This window comes from Exophiala bonariae (assembly GCF_035927105.1).
Source record: "Exophiala bonariae strain CCFEE 5792 chromosome Unknown scaffold_9, whole genome shotgun sequence".
NCBI lineage: Eukaryota > Fungi > Ascomycota > Eurotiomycetes > Chaetothyriales > Herpotrichiellaceae > Exophiala > Exophiala bonariae.
The window spans coordinates 727,083-751,127 of record NW_027042484.1 but is presented as its reverse complement, the minus strand read 5'-3'; the positions used below and the strand labels follow the sequence as shown (position 1 = coordinate 751,127).

General features: G+C 49.7%; 6 protein-coding genes across 6 annotated transcripts; 5 read left to right on the top strand and 1 right to left on the bottom strand.

Moving 5' to 3' along the window:
* Positions 1–281: 281 nt before the first annotated feature.
* On the bottom strand, positions 282–1,400 carry LTR84_013089 (uncharacterized protein; the record flags this gene model as incomplete). Its single annotated transcript, XM_064856594.1, has 1 exon — positions 282–1,400. One exon carries the CDS (start codon positions 1,398–1,400, stop codon positions 282–284), a length of 1,119 nt encoding a protein of 372 aa, XP_064707770.1.
* Positions 1,401–3,110: 1,710 nt separating this feature from the next.
* On the top strand, positions 3,111–4,940 carry LTR84_013088 (uncharacterized protein; the record flags this gene model as incomplete). The annotated part of the gene is made up of 1 exon (XM_064856593.1): positions 3,111–4,940. One exon carries the CDS (start codon positions 3,111–3,113, stop codon positions 4,938–4,940), a length of 1,830 nt encoding a protein of 609 aa, XP_064707769.1.
* An 852-nt stretch (positions 4,941–5,792) lies between these two features.
* LTR84_013087 (uncharacterized protein) lies at positions 5,793–11,812 on the top strand (the record flags this gene model as incomplete). Its single annotated transcript, XM_064856592.1, has 2 exons — positions 5,793–11,693; positions 11,795–11,812. The coding sequence occupies 2 exons, from the start codon at positions 5,793–5,795 to the stop codon at positions 11,810–11,812; spliced, it is 5,919 nt and encodes a 1,972-aa protein (XP_064707768.1).
* Positions 11,813–13,507: 1,695 nt separating this feature from the next.
* Positions 13,508–14,497, top strand: LTR84_013086 (uncharacterized protein; the record flags this gene model as incomplete). The annotated part of the gene is made up of 1 exon (XM_064856591.1): positions 13,508–14,497. The coding sequence occupies one exon, from the start codon at positions 13,508–13,510 to the stop codon at positions 14,495–14,497; it is 990 nt and encodes a 329-aa protein (XP_064707767.1).
* A 3,514-nt stretch (positions 14,498–18,011) lies between these two features.
* LTR84_013085 (uncharacterized protein) lies at positions 18,012–20,045 on the top strand (the record flags this gene model as incomplete). The annotated part of the gene is made up of 3 exons (XM_064856590.1): positions 18,012–18,043; positions 18,121–18,331; positions 18,393–20,045. 3 exons carry the CDS (start codon positions 18,012–18,014, stop codon positions 20,043–20,045), a joined length of 1,896 nt encoding a protein of 631 aa, XP_064707766.1.
* Positions 20,046–20,851: 806 nt separating this feature from the next.
* LTR84_013084 (uncharacterized protein) lies at positions 20,852–23,526 on the top strand (the record flags this gene model as incomplete). Its single annotated transcript, XM_064856589.1, has 2 exons — positions 20,852–21,182; positions 21,272–23,526. The coding sequence occupies 2 exons, from the start codon at positions 20,852–20,854 to the stop codon at positions 23,524–23,526; spliced, it is 2,586 nt and encodes an 861-aa protein (XP_064707765.1).
* Between the last annotated feature and the right edge of the window lie 519 nt (positions 23,527–24,045).

Sequence of the window (24,045 nt, the reverse complement as noted above, 5' to 3'; positions counted from 1 at the left end):
CTGGCTTGAATGCATATTATTCTAGATTCCACGTATCTTATGATATTCAGCTGTTTCATTAAGAGAGTTGGTAATTCAATTCCCAGAAATTGTGGCGTAAATATTAAATTGTAATTCCGCTTTAAAGATCAAAGTCAACATAGCGCCATCTATCAGCATTTTGCAACAGCAGTGTATAAGTTTCCAGGCCTCCGCCAATTACCATAAATCATACAACCAATCCCGAAACAGTGAGTACCACTGCTCATGTCCTTTCCTCCCTTGGTCACCGTGCCTCCATATCAAAGTACAATTGTGCCATTTCGCAAATTAGAGAGGACAGCCTGAGAAGCGGTATCTCCAATAGGGGGACCGATGTTCGTAAAAGACATGTAGATCGTCCCATTTGCCGTGATCGTATCTTGGCAAGCGAAGTTCCTATCATTACTTCCGCAGTGAGTCAAGATATAATTACCGGGCTTCGAGGTATCCTCTCCACGGGCGAAGCCACCGTAGGTATAGCCGTAGCCGGGGAACTCTTCGGGCTCTGGGCCAGGTGCTGAGGTGTGCAGCTTTTCGAAGCCTCTAAGCGAGAGCTTGAGGGACTTTGTCGTGTGCCCCTGCGTAGCGCGGAGATGCGCAGTGAGGAATTTGTTCCAGTCTTGGATCTTCATGTGTACGAGACCTGCGGTGTTGATGCTGGATGGCAGGTCGCGATATTTGTTCTCTTCGCCGTCACCGACTGCAACGGGTCCGGAATCGGTTTGGATATGGCCCCATGGGTTGTCGATGGCCGTGATTGAGCTCTGAGGTGTGGGTCCAAACCCGGCGGAAGACATGCCCAAAGGCTTGAAGAGCCGGGACTGGAAGGCGTCCTCGGCAGGTTTGCCAGTGAGGATGTCGATGATCAGGCCAGCGAGAACGTAGTTCATGTTGGAATAGTTCCAGATGCCTTGGGTCCCGTTGGTTGGCTTTGAGAGAGTCTCTTTCGCCATTTTTACTCTGCCGACAGGGGCGGTATCGTTGATTAGGGGCGCGAAAAACGCGTCGACCTCTGCTGCGTAATCGGTTATACCACTGCGGTGGGAAGTGAGAAGCTCGACGGTCACATTTCGATAGACGTCAAGCATGGGGTAGTCCCTGAGAACATCTCCTAATTTTGTTTGCCATGAGAGCACCCCCTCCTCGACCAAGATAGCAATAACCGTGCAAGTCATAGCCTTGCCGTTGGAGCCGATGGAGTATATATCGTTCATAGTGGCATTGACATTGGTACCAATCTTCCGAGTGCCAACAACTGCACCTTTGAAGTGCGGTCCAGTGCTTGCACCGAGTAATGGCACATCAAATTGTGTTCGAAGCTTTTCGAGCTGAGAGGCGATCTTCGGGCTTTGGAAGATTGTTCGAGGCAAGATCGCCATCGCATTGCATAAATTTGCACATATTGAAGCACTTGCCAAGAGCAAGAGAGTGGAGGGAGATTTCATGGCGACGATGGCGGTGCTTTTCTTTTCCTTCTTTTGGGAAATGAAGTAGAATGGCTAGATGAGAGCTGTGCTGGTATGAGGGTAAGTAAATCTTTATCACCATGCAGGCTCATGCCTTCTTATAGAGCTTTGGGAGCCGAGACTCTAGGTCTCGAGGGTGTAGCAGCCATCTCAAATGAGGTAGAGATCAAAAGAATCATCGAATACGACTGAGATAGGACCCAGTCAGCTGTGAAGTCTCCTATGAGAAGCCTGCATGGTACGAGGCGTGGCTGGGAGCGCAGCCTTGCTTGTGGCATATGGACTCTTGCCTCCACGTCGGCGAAACTGTATCGTATATGTCTTCAGGTCAAGGATGGTCAGTGGTAGGCGTGCTGGGTATGTTACCCAATGTGACCAATAGGAACCCTGACAGGTACGAGCGGCTCGGCAACTGGGATGTCTGTATCAAGGGTATTTGATTGGGACGCTTGGCACCGCTTAAAGTAGGCGCTCAGGTAACATTACCACCTGGTTGTGGCGATGCTTCCCTTCTTTTCCACTATATTCGTACCCGGAACTCGTACAGAAGCAGATCGACAGCGGACAGGGACTTATCCGCCTCCCCATGCAGCCTTACCTCATCTCCTACCGCTTTGAGGTGTCGGTAAACAGCAGTGCTCAACCGAGGACTCGCGCAACACGAATCAACGCTGACAGTCACTCACTAAAGACTTGACCATGCAGCGCATATTTCCGAGCTTAACAACCGATGGCAGCCACATCCAGCGTAAGCAAAAGCCTGCTGTCAATATACCGACTTGAATCAACATTGGGACCATGCTTCCGATATACGCGTAGTCTCGGGTTCGTAAAATGCCGATGAGGCTCATTTCCAACGAAACCCGTAATCTGGACCTGGTTCATCTACGATGTAGGGCTGTGATTGTACACGTCCGAGGTCCACGCTTGAGCTGAGCCTCGTCCACTAGTTTCCTAGAAAGTTGAAAGTCGCACATATGTGGAAATGAAGGGTGATGAGAGGACTGTTTTTGTATGATATGGCTAGAGAGACATAATGGTTTCTCTGTAGCACTGCAACATTTTAATCCTGGTAGTTGTTGTCCTTAACCGGGGGTATTACCCTGTCATAACAGTTACCGTCGCCACGAGGTTCGTCTGGTAGCTGGAGAGCGGCGGACAAAATTAGACTCCCAATATCTCATGACGACCTGAGGTTACAGAAGCAGAAGGCGAGACCGAGATACCTAATCGATCAGGTATCTGGATCTGAGAGAGGCTGCGTCCGTAAGAGCAAGAAACGCAGATGAGTCGTGCATTGATCAACAGTGCTATGAGCCAGACGCCAGGGTTAACGACATAAAGAGCATAAGCAACTCTGTTGGAGTTTGGACTTGAAGAATGAGTGACAGTGCGTGTAAGTGCGTGTGCCTGTATCTGTGGCGGTCGCCTGAGGAGAAAGATGAACGAGCACGTGAGTTTGACGCCCGCCAAGACCTGGCGCCGGGAAAAAGTTGCGTCACACGAGCAAGGGCACTTTGCCTGATCAGTTCGTCTTTCAAGTTTGACACTAGTCCGATTGTCACTTCTGACAGCCAAAAAACTTTCCAAACGTCGAAGGTAGATATCTGAACCCTTCGCATCATGGCCCCAGCAGATGACGTCTCTGATGACGGCTCTCTCGATTCCCAGGTGGAATGGGAACTCGAAGAAGGAATTCCTCAAGTCGAGGATCCTTTTATCCAAAAGTACATGGATGGCAGGCAAGCATTGATTGATCAGGAGAAGAAGCAAAGACATGACTACCTGTTTAAGAGGACCATGTCACCGATGGCCAAGCAGGCTTCCAAGATCATGAACTCCATCCGCCGGCGAGAGTTGAAAGAGGTTTGGACTTCTGAATACGAGGATGGCCTCGCGGAGAAGAACGGTGGCAATCTCTATCCCGGCATGATGTTTACTCTAGCACGTGACCGCATTGAAACCACTGAAATGTGGAAGATCATTGAGAAGATGCCCAAGGGGGCTCTCTTGCACGCTCATCTTGATGCTATGATTGATATTGATTGGCTAATTGACCAGGCACTGGCTGAGAAAGGGTTCTGTATCTTGGCGCCCGAAGGACTGAGCGATAGGGATAAACGAGATAAAGGTCTTCTCCAGGTACGCTACTATTCGGACGCAGAAATCAAGAAACAGAAGAGTTCAGGCAGTATCTGGACCTCAAACTATACAGCCAACACGCCTGTTCCCATCAGGGAAGCGCAGCGGACATTCCCGGATGATGACTCAACGTTCAAGAAGTGGCTCCTTCACCGTTGTACTGTAACGGCTGAAGAATCTTTGTGTCACCATCACGGGCTGAATGCGATCTGGCGAAAATTCCAGAGCACGTTTCTCAGTATTGGGTGGATGCTTTTTTATGAACCAATCTTCCGACGGGCGCTACACAGACTGCTCGGACAATTAGCTGCTGATGGGATCAATTATGTGGATCTCAGAACCGCTTTTCGTTTCGAGTACCGCAAACAAGGTCAAACGAGAGGTCAAGTGGGCCGGTTCGATGACTTTTTCGTTGCCTTTGGCGAAGAGATTGAGAAGTTCAAAAAGACCGAGGCAGGAAAGAATTTCAAAGGTGCTCGTATGATCTGGACTGTGATACGAAGCCTGGATACACGATCACAAGTCGAGGGCATGAAGGAATGCATTCGCATAAAGAAGAAGTTTCCCAGTCTCGTTTGCGGGTTCGATTTTGTGGCGCAGGAAGATATGGGCAAAACTCTGAGCGAGCTGACGCCATTGATATTCTGGTTCAGAAAAAAGTGCGCTGAAGCTGGTGTGGATCTTCCCTTTTTCTTCCATGCCGGCGAATGCCTTGGCGATGGCGACAGCACCGACAACAACCTGTTTGACGCCATCTTGTTGGGGACGAGAAGGATTGGGCATGGCTACTCACTGTACAAACATCCACTGTTGATTGACATGGTGAAAGAAAAGAAGATCCTAATTGAAAGTTGTCCAATATCGAATGAGATCTTACGGCTTTCAAGCAGCATTCTAGGCCATTCTCTGCCAGCCCTGCTTTCACGAGGTGTTCCGGTGTCGATGAACAATGACGATCCTGCTATCCTTGGACATGGAAAGAATGGAGTATCGCATGATTTCTGGCAAGCATATATGGCATTTGACAACTTTGGACTTGAAGGACTTGGGACAATGGCTGAGAACTCGCTCAAGTGGTGCGCCATAGAAGATCAAAAGCCTGCGGAGTGGACAAAGGCAATCACCGATGGTTATATGGGTAAGACGGTGAAATCGAAGTTACTGCGAGAGTGGCGCTCAGAGTGGGAGAAGTGGTGTGAATGGATCATTCTAGAGTATCCAGAGGAGGTAGAGGAAAGTGATGAGGAGGATGAAGAATCGGAGGATGAGGATGATGACGATGACGATGACGATGACGACGACGATGATTGAACGAGATTCAGCAACAGGTCCAACTTTGACCAGTATAGTGGTTCAACTTGAACGGGTATGGTATGGGCATGGAAACCCTATGGTTATAGCTCGACACGAGGAATTCAACACATCTCATTTACGGGTTTGGCCATCTACTCTGCCAATTTCAGGCTTTACGGAGAATCGATAGCACGGCGATTATGATAACAGGCTCTAGATGCATCAACACGGTAGAACCTGAAGAATTGATACAAGGACGAGTATTGTAGTTGTTAACTACCTAGCAATAACTGATACATACGGCTGCTAGTGCTGGGAGGTATCTTGTCGCCCGGAGAGCCTATTCCACTCCTCTCCCCGCTCTTTGGCACCACCCTGGGCATCCCTGCCCATCAACCAACAGCCTATGCCCGTCAAGCCCGTGACACAAAAGCCCCACCACTGAATCATCATTCCTCCGACCCGCCCACTGCGGTGCACTCCTCTCACTTATCACGAGAGTGCCCGCATATGCCTGCGTCTGGTGCCAAATTCATCATGTATGCCTGATCTGGCTGTCCGCGTTTGAAGGATGGACCATTATTATTATTATTATTCTATTCATTTCTTATCTTGACCGCGGCATCTGGATTCACTTTGGATGAAACACCTGTGCACAAGACAAACGGTGACCGCCCCCATCATCTTACCTCGCCTATCTCTCGTGCTTTCTTTGTGCCTGCCAGAGAGCCGACCCAACATATCGTTGTCTGCCTCCTTCCATTTGGACAATACCCGATAGATCGCTTTTCTCTGTCTCTCGCTCTTACCATGGCAATAGAGAGCCCCTAGGCCCCTTTCAGGCGTCAGGCACGCCCTCGTCTCTCCAACATGGCCTACTTCATTCCCTCATACTTCCAGAAACGCCTCCTCCGATACGCTCTCACTCGCCTCGACTTTATCGACTCCGATGAACTCGATCTCGACAATCTCGGCCTGACTTGGGGTCAACGAACTGTGGTCGAGCTAAAGAACGTTGGAATCAAAGTTGGAAGACTCAAGGACCTTTTACAACTACCCTCCACGTTTCAACTCAATCATGCCTCCATCAAGTTGCTTCGCTTGACATTACCTGCCGATTTGCACATCAGTGGTATCGAGGTTGAGGTGGATGGCGTAGAAGTTATTGTGGCTATTCGTAACGATGATGCAAAAGACACAGATTCGAACGGCACCTCTGGTCCTAACAAGACCGACCGGGCAAATCCGCCCCGGATAGCCTCTTCCTCCATCCATGACCATGTTGGTCGCAGCACACGTTCTCGCAATGGACGAAATCTCGAATTCTCGCAGGTGGTACCGACGTCGGAGGATTTGGCGGCCTCATTCCTGGAGTCCGAGCCTCCTGGAGAAAGAGATGAACTACAGGCTGCACTGGAGTCTCGTTCTCAATATATGCAAGAATCAGTCTCCTCCGCCCCAGCTGATGACGTTGGCCTGGGAATGCCAGGAGGTCTATCCCTACCTTCCTTTGTTGCTAATTTCTTCAAGGGTGTGGCCGACAGACTATCAGTCAAAGTCAAGGACGTTAACGTCGTCTTGGAAATGCTCTCTTCAGAAGATGCGGTTGCGTCGTTGGAAAAGACAAAGTTCATGCTGACGGTCGGAAGTGTGTCGGTGGATGCTCTCGCGGCAATCGAATCATCAGAGACCCACGGAGATTCTAGTAGATCTGTTCGAATTGAAGATGTCCAAGTCTTCATCTTGTCGGATTCGGAAACATTTTCAGACTCGTCTGGCCTCAATTCCCCAAGACTTGCACGTTCTCGGCTTCGACTATCCCATCCAGACGCACGAAGTGACACGAGCAGGCCTAGCCTGTCGAGCAATAACGATTTGGAGCATGGTTCCCAAGGTTCCAGACCTGTGTCTCCCTCATTGAGCAATTCGGGACTCGGAATTGGCCTGATGGCGGATGTATTGGAAGATTCTGCAATATTCTCGACCGGCTTCGCACATGAGTCGCCACCACATAGTCCCCCTTTCGACCGTCATTCAGTCGACAATAGGATACACGCGGAGCAAGTTCTCGACTCCCACCATGAATACCATTCTTCAGGAATGGTATCCAGCCAATCTTTGAGCTCAGAGAATTTAGCTGAATCCAAAATGTTCACCCATGACGAGGCAGAAAGCATGTATCTCAGTGCCGTCAGTGGTCAGAACATGCCAGGAGGCTGGGCATCATCCATTCCATCTCAGGATCCCAATGACAATGAATCTGGCAATCTCCAAGCCACCTCACAAACACCACAACGAAGTGACGATAATTCATCGGAGCAAGGCTCAGATCAGGGCTCGACGGATTCTGATCATAATTGGACTGCCAAAGATGAGGGAATCTCTAGTGGAGAAAGTGTCCTCGATAACAACTTGGCCTCGTTTTTCCGTTCTCGACTGGTCCATGTGGCCTTCATTGTTTTAAAACTTCCCGAACCCGACACTGCAGAGGTGCAGGATCAAGTTCCAGGCCATTCTCCGAAGATGGTCTCAGCCTCACGGGAATCACAGAGCGGCCGGTTCAGTGATTACGAGGCAAGATCAGTCGGTCTGCAAGACAAAGTTCCCAGAAATCGCGCTGGCACACCGAGTCTCGAGTTTGGACAGATATCCATCGATCTTGATATCATGATATGCAAAGTCTTGGTCAAGGCTACTCAAACTTTGGCAGAGGCCGTCCCACCAACAAGTCAGAAAACTGCATCTTCACCATCTGCCTCCCAGCCGCTTCCCAATGTCTCAATTCAGAAACTTAACCTACATTTCTGCGAGTGTGTACCACGCCTGGCCCCTACAAAGCTACCCTTCCAGTCGCTAGAATCAAGTCTTCCACCAGACCAAGCTCTGCTGAAACTGTCCCTATCGCCAATCACCTTGACTACCATAAAAGACTCAACAGGATCTTCACGGCTCAATGTATCCAAGATAATCATGACACATGGATCAAGAGTCGTGTTATCGTTCGTTGACTCTATCAATGTCCGAGACTCGATTGCTACAAGCTCAATGCTGAGACCACATGATTTTGTTGCGAGTATATCGAACAATCGGTATGACTTGCAGATAAAGCCAGTACACATTGTTCTTGATCTCCTAGTCATCGATGATGTGCTTAGCCGTAGTGGTGGCTTAAGTTCCCTCCTCGACCTAGGAAATTCTATCATGTCTACGAACACAGTGAAGAGCCCACCTAATAATGCTCCTCCATCAGAAACGACAAGGCAACGGACTGTCAGATTTGATGACCCAAGAAAACGTCCACGTACTGAAAGTAATCCTGCATCGTCGCTTCCAAAGGTTGATATTCGCATTTCTGGCTCGGTTCTGGATTTGATAGGATCAGAATCTTCCGTCCAAATTCGAACATCGGCGCTCAAAGCGGTCTACCGTGAGAACAATGTGAGGCTTGCAATTGATGGCGCTGCTATCGAGGGTCCCTTGCTGACCGGATCTCGATCTCGAGGAGAGATATGGCTGAAGATTCGAAATATTCAGGTGCATTATTCAGACACTCCAGATGACAATGACTTGGATCGACTTTTGTCGCTGATCACGCCGTCTCGAGATAAATATGATCAAGAAGACGATATCATGGTTGACACCCTCGTAAGACAACGTCGCAAAGGTGGTGTTTTGCGTTTGACTATTGGGGACTTACAAGCTGGAGCAACTGGTTTCCATTGGGTCCCACATTTGACCAAGGTCGTCGATGAAATCTCAAAATTGTCCTCGGTCACCAAATACCTCCCAGAAGATGATCGCCCCGGTGTGTTGATCTTCGGAATGGTAAACAAACTCGACGTTCGATTCGACGTGGACCAACAATTTGGCCCTCTCAGACTGAAAGCAGAGTTGATTGAAAGTGCCAACATCAGCGTGCCATCTCTTGCGGCTGCGCAAATAGCCTGGTGGTCTTTGGCAAGAGGCGATAAAGACATATTGATAGGTGAGGTTACCGCCCAAGGTGATACGGCCATGGCCCCACCGATGATCATGTGTCGATTTATTGCAGATGAGATGGAGCCGACCGTTCGGATGAAAATGTCCAACACCTGCTTCGAGTATAAAGTATCTACTCTTATAGCTGTAACTTCTCTACTGGAACGACTCAAGGCACAAGAGGCATCACCAAGACAACCTCATCTCCCACAATCACCCAGTCCCTCTTCTTCTAGCAGTGTTGACATAACTGGGGTGTCTCGAAAAATCCGATTCTCTCTCACCTTCCGAGATTCAGCCATTGCACTCAATCCTGCCCAGGGTTCCGCTAAGGGTCTTTTGGTCCTGACAGACACTATCATTCGACACGAAAACGAGAAACACGGATCTCTTGAGAACCTCGAGATCAAGAAGGCTTCGTTTCTGATCATCAACGATAGTGCATCTGTGGGTCGAGATATGGGAAATGTTGATCACAAGCTCTACTTTGAGGAGAACGACCAGATCCAGAGTCTCACTAGAGCAGGATTTGTACCTGTTGGCTCCATCTCTTCTGCGTCAGCAATCGTCAATGTTATTGAAGATAAAGTCCACCAGGAGACAAGACTTGAAGTCGAATTTCGGAACAACCTCCTTTTCCTGGAAACTTGTGCCGACTCAACTCAAACATTAATCCAGATTTTAAGCGGTTTAGCCCCACCAGCTCCCCCTTCGAAGGTGGCCAGCTACAGAACAGAAATCATTCCGATCCAGGACATGCTTTCATCATTTACTGGAAATGCATTTGTCTCCGAACCCGGGCCTGCACTGGGCCTTCAAGCATCTCAACAAACGCTGAGAGCAAGGCATTATGGCGGAGAAGACGAATATGAGCATGAGTTCGACGAGGAAGAAGGTGAAGAAGAAGATGATGACGATGGAGACTTTATGGGCAACATGTACCGTGAAGATGACGACTACGCCGACGATGAAATGACTGCTAGCCATGTCGAATCGCATCTCGGCCAGTCGAACATGTCGGAGTCTATCCACATTGCACCTGTGGATATCATGGCCACCAGTACAAACGATCTGAGCCAGAGTGTGATGGCTCACAGCTTATTAGATTTCAGACAAGATCACTTTGCCCCGAAGTCTTCTGTGGGTGGCACGGCACATCGGTGGAACTCGAGCCAAAACACGTACGGACTTGCAAGCGACGCAATCTTTGATAGATCGCCACTCAAAGTTCGTGTCAGAGATGTTCATGTCATCTGGAACCTCTTTGATGGCTATGATTGGCAAACCACGAGAGATACCATCTCGCAAGCAGTGAAAGACATCGAGACACGAGCCATGGCCAGACGTCCGAAAAGCAGCAGTCGACTGTCGCCTGGCGCGGATGAAGAGGACGAGTCGGTCATTGGCGATTTCCTTTTCAACTCGATCTACATTGGAATCCCCGCCAATCGAGATCCCAGGGATTTGACGAATGCTATCAATCATGACATTGATGATCTCATCAGCGAAACTGGTAGCTATGCAACAGGGACAACGGTCACTGCTACCACGCACCGACGCCCGTCGAGCATAGCCCCACGGCCGAAGAGATTGAAACTTAATCGGAGCAAGCATCACAAGATGACCTTTGAGCTTGCAGGGATTTCGTCGGATTTGGTCGTGTTTCCTTCTGGGAGTGGCGAAGTTGAAAGCTCTATCGACATTCGTATCAAGATGCTGGAAGTGTTTGATCATGTTCCCACGTCGACTTGGAAGAAATTTGCAACGTACATGCAAGATGCTGGCGAGCGAGAGGTGGACACTAACATGGTCCATATCGAGGTTCTCAACGTCAAACCCGTACCAGATCTGGCGGCGTCGGAAATTGTGCTCAAAGTCACTGTTTTGCCTTTGAGGTTACATGTGGACCAAGATGCCCTAGATTTCCTCACACGGTTCTTCGAGTTTAAGGATGAAAGTGCGCCACAATCCAGCAGCCCATCGAATCCACCGTTCATCCAACGAGTCGAAGTCAATCCAATTCAGCTTCGATTAGACTTCAAACCGAAGAGAGTGGATTATGGTGGCCTGCGGTCGGGGCGTACTACGGAGTTTATGAACTTTTTCGTTCTTGACCGAGCTGACATGGTCTTGCGTCGTGTCATTCTCTACGGCGTATCCGGGTTTGACCGTATGGGTATCATGCTCAACAACATTTGGTCGCCAGATGTGAAGAAAAACCAGCTACCAGGAGTTCTGGCCGGACTTGCGCCGATCAGACCGCTGGTGGATGTTACAAGTGGTGTTCGAGATCTGATAGCAGTTCCCATTCGAGAATATCGCAAGGATGGCAGAGTTGTGCGCAGCATTCAAAAAGGGGCATTGGCATTTGCCAAAACCACAGCTACCGAACTGGTGAATTTGGGTGCCAAGTTGGCAATTGGGACCCAACAAGTGCTTCAAAATACCGAGGATCTACTTGTGACACGAGAAGCCCAAGACAGCATTGCTGGTGATGATGAGAGTAAGAAGCAGATTTCTCTGTACGCCGACCAACCACTAGGAATTGTACAAGGTCTGAGGGGAGCGTATGCCAGCCTTGAGCGCGATCTATTACTTGCAAGAGATGCAATCGTGGCAGTTCCTGGAGAGGTGATGGCTAGTGGAAGTGCCACAGGGGCAGCAAAGGCTGTTCTCAAGCAAAGCCCGACGATTATTCTGCGACCTGCCATTGGAGCCACGAAGGCAGTTGGGCAGACACTGCTTGGTGCGGGTAATACATTGGACAAGAGGAACTTGCGGCGGATGGACGAGGTAAGTTCACTCCACCGGACTTTTCTTTTGTTTGGTTTCATTTCTGGACCATTCCTTGTTGCCCACCTGTTCCTTGAGTACTCGACTGACAGCCCTGATAGAAATACAAACGTCATTGATATGATATGCCAAGTTGTTGAGCAAGATTTGCCGTTCATCGCCACACAAGACAGACGATGGTCGTGCATCAGCAAAGGGGATCCACATATTATCGCGATCAGTAATTACGCGGATACAAGTCAGCATACAGCGCGGCGCAGAATTGAGTTTGGATATGCACACTGGGTGGAGTACCTTCTTTACCGGCTGCCTTGGCTTAGAATCAGCATGGCTCGGTTCATGACGAAACGAACGAGATGGCCACAGAAACTCTCCTCATGATGCAATAGCGAGCATTGTTGGTACTTTTCAAGAAGAGCATGATATACCCAAATTGCATGGCGTTGGTGGGTAAATGGATTCATGGGAGAGAGGGAGGAAAGAGACCACAGTCACTTGGTGTTAATTCGATACGCGATACTTGTTGTAGCACGCTCGCTATCCTCTCTTCAACCTATGTCACCAGACATGACAACATTTTCCGATTCTTGTTCCATTTGATCTGGGTGTAGGTTTATTCCACCGTGACTGATATCGTCACTCTATGCCTTATTCACCGGTCAAACTCCACATTCAAGAAGCTTAGTGGGAGATCACGCCCTGTGAATATGTTCCTGATCCTGTATAAGGCATGAAAGGGGCGGGGGCTGTGTCCTCCATCCTACAACCAAGGTATACTCACTTGACAGCCTTTGCGGAAATGTTAGGTGACTCCCATAAAGCTCTAAGCGTAGAGATGGCTCTACTAGTGGTCGTTCCCCAGATCGTGTGGTCTGAGCTCATGTTGAGAATGGATCTGAAGGTGGCAGAGCGCTTAGTGTGCAGATAGACTAAACGAGATGGATGCGGGGCTGGAAAGTTCCTTCACTCGAGTTGGAGTTTGGCGTCCCTCGGCGTCTATCCAAAGCCCGAAGTCGCCTGGCTGGAGACCTATGCGACTCACGATGTACTCCGTATGTTCAGTCCAATTGTAGTCGCGAGCCACTGGCAGTGCATGTTAATCGCCTACCATGAGACACTGGTCCCTGGATTCTGCCACGTGCAGTGTGTTTGGAGGAGAAGATTCAGGGTGCTTTTGAAACGGGTACTTTCGGTTGGCCATGGCACAGCCAGCCGCGTGGGGGCGGATTTGGGGCCCTGGGGGCTGTGGTTGAGCCTTACCGCCTAGTACTCCAGGTATCACCACTAATTGGCCAGGGCATATCTCGGCCTTTGCGCCAAATGGCCTGGTGGCTGTGCTGTGGAATTGGATCTTACAGGCTCATGCTCAACCTCAGTTCGCCTCACTCATGTTCCTTTGTCAGTATCCAAAGTTTCATCACTCTTTATCTCCTGAAATCATAAAGACGTTGTCCCGGCAGTGCAGATGGCGACTGACTCAAGGCATACACATCGAGCCACCTGGGTATCCAGTGTATTGTATACTCCTGCCAATCACGTTCCCTTTGCTTCAATGGCATCGGTATAAGTATATGGATAGTCTTGCTGTTCGTTAACCACATCTCCATCTTTGATTCTACAAGAACCTGAACCCATAAGTGAACAAGAACTTTCATCTCCAGCTTGACACATCATCTTCTTTGTTTGCAGAAACTCTAGTGTAACCTGTCATCGTCTTTCACACGCAAACAACAGACAGTCACCCGGTGGCTGCCTCAGGCTCTTCACTTCACATTTTACCCCTTCACCTGACTACTTCTAACACCACTTTCAAAATGGAGAATCCAATCTTCATGCATCGTGATACCTTTCACTCATCATCATCCTCAAGGCCACGACAAACCATGGGTTTCCTCAAGCGATTCAGCTCTAAGCGCTCGTCAAACATGACCCAACAGATGCCTTCTGCATTCCAAGGTTCTATCGCGAGCGCACGGAATGTCGACCACACTACTAACCCATTTGCCACCACGCAACCAACGCGCAGACCCAGACCAGCTGAAAATGTGGGAGCGCCACCTCCATACTCTGCGGCACCGAACAGCCCTGCAGATCTAGCGACGCCCATGCAAGTCTGCGAGGACTCCCCATACGCATTTCTACGCGAGTTCGACACCATCTTCCTCATTGACGACAGCGGCAGTATGGCAGGACGCAGCTGGAGAGAAACATCTGCAGCCATCGCAGCCATCGCACCGATCTGTACAGCCTACGATGCGGACGGTATCGACATCTACTTCCTCAACCATCGCAACCCCCACACCACCCACGGCGGCTACACCAACATCACCACCACTGCGGCAGTCCAGAATCTCTTCCAGACCGTGCGACCTTTGGGAGGCACACCAACCGGTACACGACTCGCACACATCCTGCGCCCATATCTCGCCGAAGTCGCCACATCCATGGCGCAGCAGACCCAAGGGCAGCCCGCAACGGTCAAACCGCTCAACATCATTGTCATCACCGACGGCGTGCCCAGCGACGATGTCGAGAGCGTGATCGTCAGCGCGGCCAAGAAACTCGACTCGCACAACGCCGAGTCCTGGCAGGTGGGAATCCAGTTCTTCCAGGTCGGACGCGAACCCGAGGCCGCGGAGAACTTGACCGAGTTGGACGATGCGCTCTCGGGAACGTACAACATTCGCGACATGGTCGACACCGTGCCTTGGACCGGCGAGGAGGGTCAGGAGCTGACCGCGCAGGGTTTGCTCAAGGTCTGCCTCGGCAGTGTGGTCAGACGACATGATCGGAGGAGGATTTGATCGTGCTGTGCTGTGCTGTACATTGCTGAGCTGGAGCGTGGTAGGATTAACTAATCGCTCGTGACGATTGAAAAGCCTCACAGCGCTCAGCCTCTTGGAATATGTTCTGGTGAACTCGAATTACGAGCTGGCTAATTCCTCCTTTCTCATTATTGTATTACTAGCGAGACGACTATTACTCGTATTATTAATACCGTCTTTCCTTTTTTTTATTTGCGCACGCGCGCAAATGCTGCTTTCAGTGCCATACAGATGACCAGCGTGATCTGGGCCAAGAGAGTGGGCATTTTGCTCCTTTTACTACTCGGGGGCTCTTTTTGAGCTGAGTGAGAACCACCATATCGGTACGATGGGCTCGCAAAGGAAAAGCTTGTTGTCTCCTATGTTTTTTCCTCTTATGAAATAGAAAATCCAAGAAATGGCAGGAAGAAGAGAAATTAATTCCATACCTATTGTCAAACGTTGTTTTTCATTTTCGTATATCTGATTTTCTGACATGTGACATCCACGATTTTCCAGTTCACTACTCATTTCCTCTGGCATCTCTCCCGCGACCATTGCGTCATGAAGTTCCATGGTGTCCAGCATTAGGCAGGTAGATGTCATACACACACATACGAGTGAGTGCATCAGGGACTCAAAAGTACCGTCATGTGCAGCGCCTACTGGGAATGTCGTATCTACCTACTCGTAGGTCAGGTAGCGACCTAGTAGTAGGCACAAAGCATTCGCGAGCCAACCGATTGGATGTGGCAAGGCTGGTGATTTGGGACGCAATGTCACGTGAGCACCTCGTAGGGCTGAGGCTGAAGCACTTATGAGTCCTGTGAGTGAGGCTGAGGCTGAGGCTGGCCATGTGCCCAGGCCAAACAGGTCACGTTACACCGCATTGCACACCACAATTTGATCGTCCATGCGATGGATTTGTGACTCGGAATGACAATGCAGTTTTTGTCTAGGCTGGATCCGGTGCATAGTTGGAGAAGAACCTGACTACTTCGTAGGTACCTAGGTGCCTACCCAACTCGAGGCAAGTTTTTTTGGTACCATGGTCGAGATTGCGTGTCACGAGTACCTTTCTTTCTTCACGATGCATCGAACCTAAAAGTCTCCGTGTTGGTGTTTTTGATTATTGGGCGGAAATACCGAGGGCCCATTGTTGCGGCAGAGATCGATAATTCGTGGTTTGGTGGCCGCCACGTAAAACGCCACTTGAGTGCCTCTTGGATAGGTACCTCGTATCTCAGGTGCGTAAGGGTACGGTTTACCCGTACCGAGCACCGTGACTGCTGAGGTTTTTCTCAGCTTGCATGTGTTGTGGCCTCGACTCAGAGTGCCAGCTTCGTGTTCGGAGAGTCAAGGACGCCGTCGAGTAGCACTAGTCGTTTTGCTAGAGATCGTATTAGTCACATCCCGGCAGTTGTGAACATGTTTTGTGTGAGGTTCGGCGACCCAAGATACATGCATGGACATGAGGCAAGTATGGGATGATACGTGAGGGCTTCTACTACCAAGGTTTCCTTTCCCTTGAATGAATCATTCGATTGCGTGGCCGGGCAAAGGTCTGTAGAAACTTGAAAGATCATCTATGATCTACATTTTAGTTGCGAGGTAGATGGAACTGCAAATCTCAAACTTGGAAATTGGGATTGACACAACATTTGACGCCATAGTTGGACTGGGGCTGTTTTCACGTGTTTCTGGTGGAGGACATTTGAAAAAGATCCAATCAATAGCCGCAAAGTAGAAACGCCCCTTTGGCTGCGCCCCAAGCAGGAACATTGGAGGGACAAGAGGTCAAATTGCGACAAAGAATGGCTTGCGGCGGGTAATTGTTAGACTTCTTTGGGATCTGTCTAGGCTTTGTCTCAGGGTCCAGGTCAACTTCCGGGTGTGTCGTGGAGTGGACGATGTCCGATGGGCGGCTCTAACCTTACTTGGAGTTCGTCCTGACCTGACCAAAAATAGGGGAGGGGTGCCTTGAAAAATGAGGGTTAGTTTCAGGGACAGAGGAGGCCCTTTAGGCCGTCTGTCACCTACCGTCTGAGTTGATTTGTAGCTCACGTAGGGTCGACTCGGGGGTAAGATACATGCAGGGTACCTAACATAAATGTGATTGATTTTGAGCAGGGTGCTGACGTGCTTGATGTGTGTTTGAGATGATGCCGGGGACAGTGGCATGCCTGAGGGAATAGTTAGGGGCCTCTCTTAGGTGTGTACTCGTAATGTGAATGATGTGTACTGGCTCTTTAATTCCCAAGTTGTCCTCAATTACTCGTCAATGGTCATGTCATGGATCTTCAGTTGCCATGGAGGGTCCCGAGTCCCGATCAGCTTGAACTTCTGGGGTCCGGGTCTAGGCTTGATATGGGAGACCTCAAACATTGGCGTGCCAATCATGTTGAACCCAGTTCCATCTTTGGACATTCTCTCGCTTCTGATCTTCGACAAGCGGAAATAGCAGGGGTAAGTAACGGACTCGAGTGCCAGTGGAGAGGATACAAGTCCACGTCTCGCTACGATGAGGGACACAGAGAGGCATCATCAAGGTCATATCCGTACTCGTACGAAGTACTTTGTATCTGATATCTCATTTCGAGTCTTGTCACTTCTCTTGTCCTACCGTCCACTGGCAACCTGTAATCTTACCGTGCCATTTACATTTGTATCCGGCGTCCTCCTCCATCTTCCAACACAATCTCGCCTGTGTCTGTACCTGCCCAGGTCTAATAACACAAACATCATCCTCTCGACGTCTCTCAACCACTCATCCGACCTGGAATGCCGTTGGTCGAGTCATTCCCACCAACACATCAGCAGCCGCCCAATTCTGTATCCCCTGCAATCATCCTCACTAGGCGCCTATCCCAATTCCTCCGACCATAGCGTTTACTATCCCCATTGGCCACACCACTATATCAACATTGCTCCTGAATAAACCACTCCATTCTCAAACACGCGCCTCTCCCAATCATTACCGTGTCTCTCTCTATTCGACCCTGCACTCTGGAGTTTCAAGATCTCGGCTCCACTGGAACCTCGTCATGCATTCGCCCATGGCTGTGATCACTTCAACGGTTTGAGGCTTTGTGCTCGGTTTCAATTGCATTGGCAGCATTGCAGAAATAGCACCCTAATCTACTAATCCACACACCGTCTCCATCGCTGGCGTCATCTTTGAACGCCTTGGAGTTCACACTCGGAACATATATTTTTTATACTCGACACCGGTGTTGACTCTTCTTCAACCACGACTGCGTGGAATTGAATCCGCAGGTACCGGGTCGTTACTTCCTCGCCGCTCGTTTTCTGCTTCACCACCGTGGTTTTTGTCTGGCACCTTCCCGCGATTACCATTCAGCTGCTGGATCAGCCTCCAAGCCAAAACTCGATCTTTATCTAGAAAAAAACCCCCCTGGCATTTCGGGTCAATTATTGCGAATTCGGTTTCCAAAAAGTTTATCTTGGTTTTGGTCTTTGGTTCTTGGGACTGGCGAAACTTACATAATTCAATATGGCGCCAACCACGCTCATCACCTTTCTTGTGTATGTTCCTCAACACTCAGCCAGAGATTGAAACTCTTCATCGTCCATGGAGACACCCAGCTAACTCTCCCTAACAGTCGTACTCCTCCATCAACCAGATCCGTTGCTCTCTTTGGTTCCTGGGACAACTTCTCCACTTCTTACCGTATGCAACGAGATTCACGCACGGGCCAGGAGCACTGGTCAGGCTGTCATAGCTTCTCCAACATTATCTGTGATGGAGATCCACAACCTTCCGGTACTCCTAGAGACGGTGGACTTAAGATGGGCGGTACTTATTGGTACTATGTAAGTCTTCTACTCCCCCCTTGCCTCGTAAAAGCCACTTCCCACTCATAAACTTGAATAGTACAAACTGGACGACGACATTGAATTTCATAATTCAACCGAGCCTTCCACAACATCCTGTCCCCTGCTACCTGGTCAATTGGTCAACGTGTTGAACGTACCGTATGCTTTCAGTAGTGGACGCTCACGAAACGATAGTGTCAGCTCCACCAGTTCTGATTATCGAACCATGAACCCAAGTGACAAGTTCATGAACCCTCGTCCCGTACCTGCCAAACCATCACTACCACGTCTGAAGACTTCTCCAACATTATCTCAACACACTTGGTCGACGAGTAGCTCGCCTATTAGTGCCGGCTCACGGAGAGGGCGGTCTGTCTCATCCCGGGGAACACCTCAGCCAGGAGGTGCAAACACATTGAGGATCATAAGGCTTGCAAGGAAACCTTCGGTGGATACATCTAGTCGCTCTACCTCCCGAGGCAGCAACCGATCAGTTGGTATCATCGGTGCTTTCAAAGCTCTGGCTTCTCCTCGTTCCACAAGTCCTGAGATCGGGGTAGAACGTGGTCGACCAAAGACTTCTAAGCAAGATATTCCACGCCATGTTCTTTCCAAGAAGACTGCACTGACCTTGACCCCGCCAATCCCAGAAGTTACAGCGCTTTCACCAACTGGGCCAACACGTGAGCTTGCCCTTCGAAGAGAATTTGAAGAGTCGATGGATGGTAATATTGGACTCGCAATCTCGTCTTTCCAACAGCATCGAAGACAAAGGTCTCTTTCCCGAGAACCATCTTCGCTGCGGAATTCCCTCCTACTTGATGACGCTGCAAACCAAAAATCCTCCGAAGTCCCAACGACCTCGTACAGACCAATGGAAACTCTCAAGGAGATGGCATCGACCACCAACACTCCGATTTGGCCTCTCACTGCTATCAAGATTGAAGGTGAAAATCTGGTCGACGACGACGGCAGGGATGAGCCTGATCTTGGGAAAAGGCTGCCGACACTACCCAACAGTCCCTCATCAGCATACCCACCCAGCAGTGTCGCCGACGACTCTCCAAGGCAGCTTTTTGAAGAAGAACTTGCAAACCTTCAAAGTCATTTCTCGGCAACCACCATCGACACCGAGTCCTACACCAACAGTTACATCATTAACGATCAGAGTCGTTTCTCTGATTGGACTTGTAGCACAACCAGGTTTTCACCTGTTTCAGACTGTGCTGACAGCATCATTGATCTCGATCCAATGAGTCCTACAGTCGCTTTGGACGACACCCTCAGAGAGGTGAAAACCATGTCTGTGGCCGGGCAAGCGGCACAGAAGTCTGACCTGGAAAAAGGCTATTCTATACCCTCAATCGATACACTGCCATCGGCTTTCAGCTTCTCTACAATCAGCTCGGTTGCTTCTTCTGCGGTGCAAAGCTCGCATGTTGATATTGATAGCCCTAATGATGGGGACTTCTCTTGGTCCAAATTTCAGCATTACAGTTTGCCCACGGATGAGACTGGGTCCATCACCACACTCAAGCAAGTCACTTCACCAAAACAAGTGTCACCCCTTGTTGTTGATGGAGTCGAACGCGACCAAGGCTTTCAGCCTCAACTGACATCATATGCTGGATCGGATATGCCACATTCAACCAGCATGAAACAGCTGCTTGATGAGTTGAGCTATCTCGGAGATATGATCCAGCATCATTAGCATTTTTAGACGGGTGTTTTCGGGAGTTATTGAGCGAATATTCTGCATCTTGTTTGTCGAGAGCAAATCTCGACATTACGCTCTTTTTGTTGTTTCAGAACGACTTAGGCATCTTGATTGTTCAAATCCTGGGTTGCAAAGCTTTTGAATGATATCACAGCTTTGACAGCATGTGCAGGGCAATGGGATTCTTGATAGGGTTGCGATTTATACCAAAGAGGAACAGGGATTAAGAAGGAACGAATTTCATATCGGGTTTGTGACAGAAGATGGGAAAACAAGGCGAGAGATCGAGTGCGGGCACCAACTCCGACTCCAAAATCGTCTGATTCTGAGGCTGAGAATCGAGGGCTTGGCACAGACACTGGCCACCGCATCCAACTTCCATTGAGAGAATCAAAACATAGAGTATCACCAAAATACCAGTAATTAGTAATTTCTGTTCGAGAAGCAGACTTATGAATGATGATCACTTCTGAACGATGCATGACATGAATTTTATGGCTAATCCTTTTCATGGGGTTTGATTTGTGGTTTCGAGATAGTCATCGAATTGTCACTGAGACGCGTGAATCACTCCACGCGTGACTGCCTCCAATATCAAAGTCACGCGTCATTCTGAGAACATCGAAAACTGCAGGCTAAGAATTATTGCCTGATACCGTCCCCAAGGGCACCAGGCTCGTACGGTGTCAGGACATCGTCCATCTAGGGTCAAGAGTCCACCTTACCCTTATTTTATCCAAACTTCTCAACTCACCCCGATCTGCCCTAACCCGCCCACCAAGACCAACACTTGAACAAATATGCACCAAATCGCCACGCGCATCCTCACGGAACCATGCATCCCGACGCTCACGGACTCCGGGCCGAATCTCTTCGCATACTGCCCGACGATGGATCTCGTGGCGACGGTCAGCCAGCCCGGCGTGCGTGGGAAAGCGGCCGTCGATGTCTGGCGCCTGAATGGGCAGAACGTCTTTGGCGCCAACTTTGATCATGATTCGGAAAGTGAGGATGAGGGAGACGGCGAAGATGATGGTGGTGGACAGGTGGAGAAGAGGGGAGAGGGGACAGGACAAGATGATGAGGTGTTGAGGCGGAGGAAGGTGAGGGGGCTTTGTTGGCGGCGGGATGGTGAGTTCTCTTCTTTTCCTGCTGAGATACTCCATGAGAGGGCTACAGTCACGGGTGAGGACTAATCGTTCCTCGGGTTTCCGCTACAGGTCAGGTCCTTGCCGTGGCATGTTTCGACTCTTCGGTTGCCCTTATTAATGCCTTCACGGGGAAGATTGCACATCATCTACATACAAATTTACCACCCGGTGTCCCGATATCAACATCTCCATCATCGAGCTTCACCAGCTCGCCATCTCGATCTCAGAAGAGGAGATCCCGGACGTCGAAGGGAGTGGGCTCGAATGAGGCTGAGCCCGAATCCACTGCAACTGTTAAAACGAGAACAAATGTCTCGTGTATCTCTTGGACCACCCACTTTGCCACTCCGTCACCTCTTCTGATTCGAAAGAGCCTCGAGGTGGGCCGAGACACTGAGAAAGCTGTGACGCTCGATCAGATCCTGGGACTTAAGGCCGACATCGACCGGTTGTTATCACTCAAGGCCGATCTACCAGGCGAATTGAGTGCAATCGACATCGAGGCTTCGTTACCCAAGCTTGCGACCTTGCCGCCTATTGGTGTTGGAAGTGGTGATGACGTTTTCAGCTCCCGAGGCAGTCTCGATGCCATCTTCCATGCAGCTAACACTGGCTTAAATGGAGCTGTTGATGTCTTGATCGTGGGTCTGCAGGAGCACGAGGGTACAGGACGCTGTGCAGTTCATCTCGAGATTTTCGATTCATTCACAATTGGTGCGGTTGATGTCGGATCTTGTTTCCCTACTAGTGGCAGGGGAGCGAAAGTGAGGGCAATCACTAGCCATCCATATCTGTCTTTGGCTTTTCTGCTATTGGAACAACCCGATTTCTCCCTGCATGTCGCCTGTCTGGATATGAGTTTCATACCGCAAACAGGTAGAAATCTGCCTTTGGTGGCGCGCAAGGTCACGCAGCTGGGAAATCTTCTCCGCTATGTCTCACAAGTTCAGATGCAGCTGTCAGCTGAGATCAAGGCAGCGTTTGACCTGCCATCTAGATTTCTCCGAAATATCAACGAATCTCTCGCGGAGGCAGATCCTGATGCTGACTTCTCTTTCGCTGCCCATCATTTAGCAGTCACGGGTGACTGTGACCCGAGGGTTAGGGAGTGGTTGGTGGATGAAGTGGGGAACCGAGGATTGAAGAGGTGGGAAAAGGCTGTTGGAGACTGCCTCGATGTAGTCAGAAGAATGACGAGCGAATGCCTGCAACCCGCCCTCGAGCGGATGCAAGTCATTCTGAGTCGATTAGATGGCCTTGCCAAGTTTTCAGGGACAAGAGAACGCCTCGGATTGAATGAGCAAGCAATTCGACGAGTGAGAGAAACAGTTGACGTCCTTGGATTGGTCGCCGAGGACATGCTAATAGATGTAGGTGTGGAGATTAGGGAGTTTGGATCATTCATGCGGTGGTTGACATGGGAATGTGAAGTCGAGGCCCTGGAGGAGGGCAGTGAGCGGGCAGAAGAGCTCCGGGAGAGTTGGACGGGAGAGCAAGAATTGAGAGCTGTTCTGGATTATGTGGGTGGTGCCATGAATCAAAGCAGGTTGAAACGCTACATTGATGCCGGCAACCCAGGTGGGGAAGATGCGGCGACAAAGAAATCATTCGATGAAGAGACTGACACTGGTTTTTATGCGGACTTTACGGAGCGAAGAAGAAGAAGAACCGGCAGTAACACAGATTACCGCTCACCGACTTTGCGCGAATTGTTGGAAAGACTGAGAAAACAGTGCGATGTTGTCTTTGGACAGATCGCTGAGACTTTCAGGAAGTCTCTTCTGACAAGCTACTTGTTTTCAGTGCCCGGGCAGTATGATGGGAACATGCTTGATGTGAGAGTCATGCCAGATCAAATTCGAGAGGACACCTACTCGCTGGTGATACTTGCCAAAGATCATCGAGGTCAGTTGCAACTCACGGTGGCAGACATTCAAATGCAGACAGGAAAGCGGATAAAGATGGCAATCACGTCCAATACAGCTTTGACAATCGCCCAAGTCACAGAAATACTGGATGCGAAGATTGTTGACGATGAGTTCGTCATGGTGCTTGCTGCCTCGACTGAAGGAGATGCAAGGCTCTACACGCGAGCCATCTCTACAGAGGCTGAACAAAATGAATGGGAACTTCGGCATGTCTTTGACGATGGCAAGATGGATGCCGGTATGAAGCCTGCCAGACTGGAAGCCAACGGGAGAGCTGGACGGAGAGTTGTGGCTGTGGTGGACCAAGCAGGGTTGGGATTTGTGGTGTTTGATTTAGACACCGGCCTTGATGTGGATGGTAAACAGGGCACGGAAGACGAAGTCATGACTGGGTAGATCTAGACATTGACAGCCAATGTCGATCTGACAGACGGTGATTGATGCCTAGCGTTCAGACTCGATGGACAAGGCTGAAACGGAAGGCTGGCACTTGAAGGTGGACACATCCAACCACGGGCAGCATTAGGCATATGTAAGAAGATGACTGTGCATTCGTCGAGATTGTCATCTATACCTGAGTCAATAGCAATCACGTTCGTCTCATGACTTTGTCTCGATCATCCAGGCGTCAAGCTGGACTCGAACACTGAGCCCAGGAGACGTCTTACATGATTGGCCAAGGCCCCAGAGATGACGAAAGAGGTTGAGGATTAAAAGAGAATCCGCACTGCAAGGCCAGAACCACGAAGGTCATGGGCCAATGGCACTGTCAACAATGGGGTTTTTAGTTAAAGGTGAAAGCAGTGGAAACCCTAAGCCAGAGTGGCATTTAAGCGGCTGCCTTTAACTGGAGTCCCCCCGTGCCTTTGATTCGTGCCTAAGCCTGAAGCGCCAGCTCTCCCCCATTTCATCCCA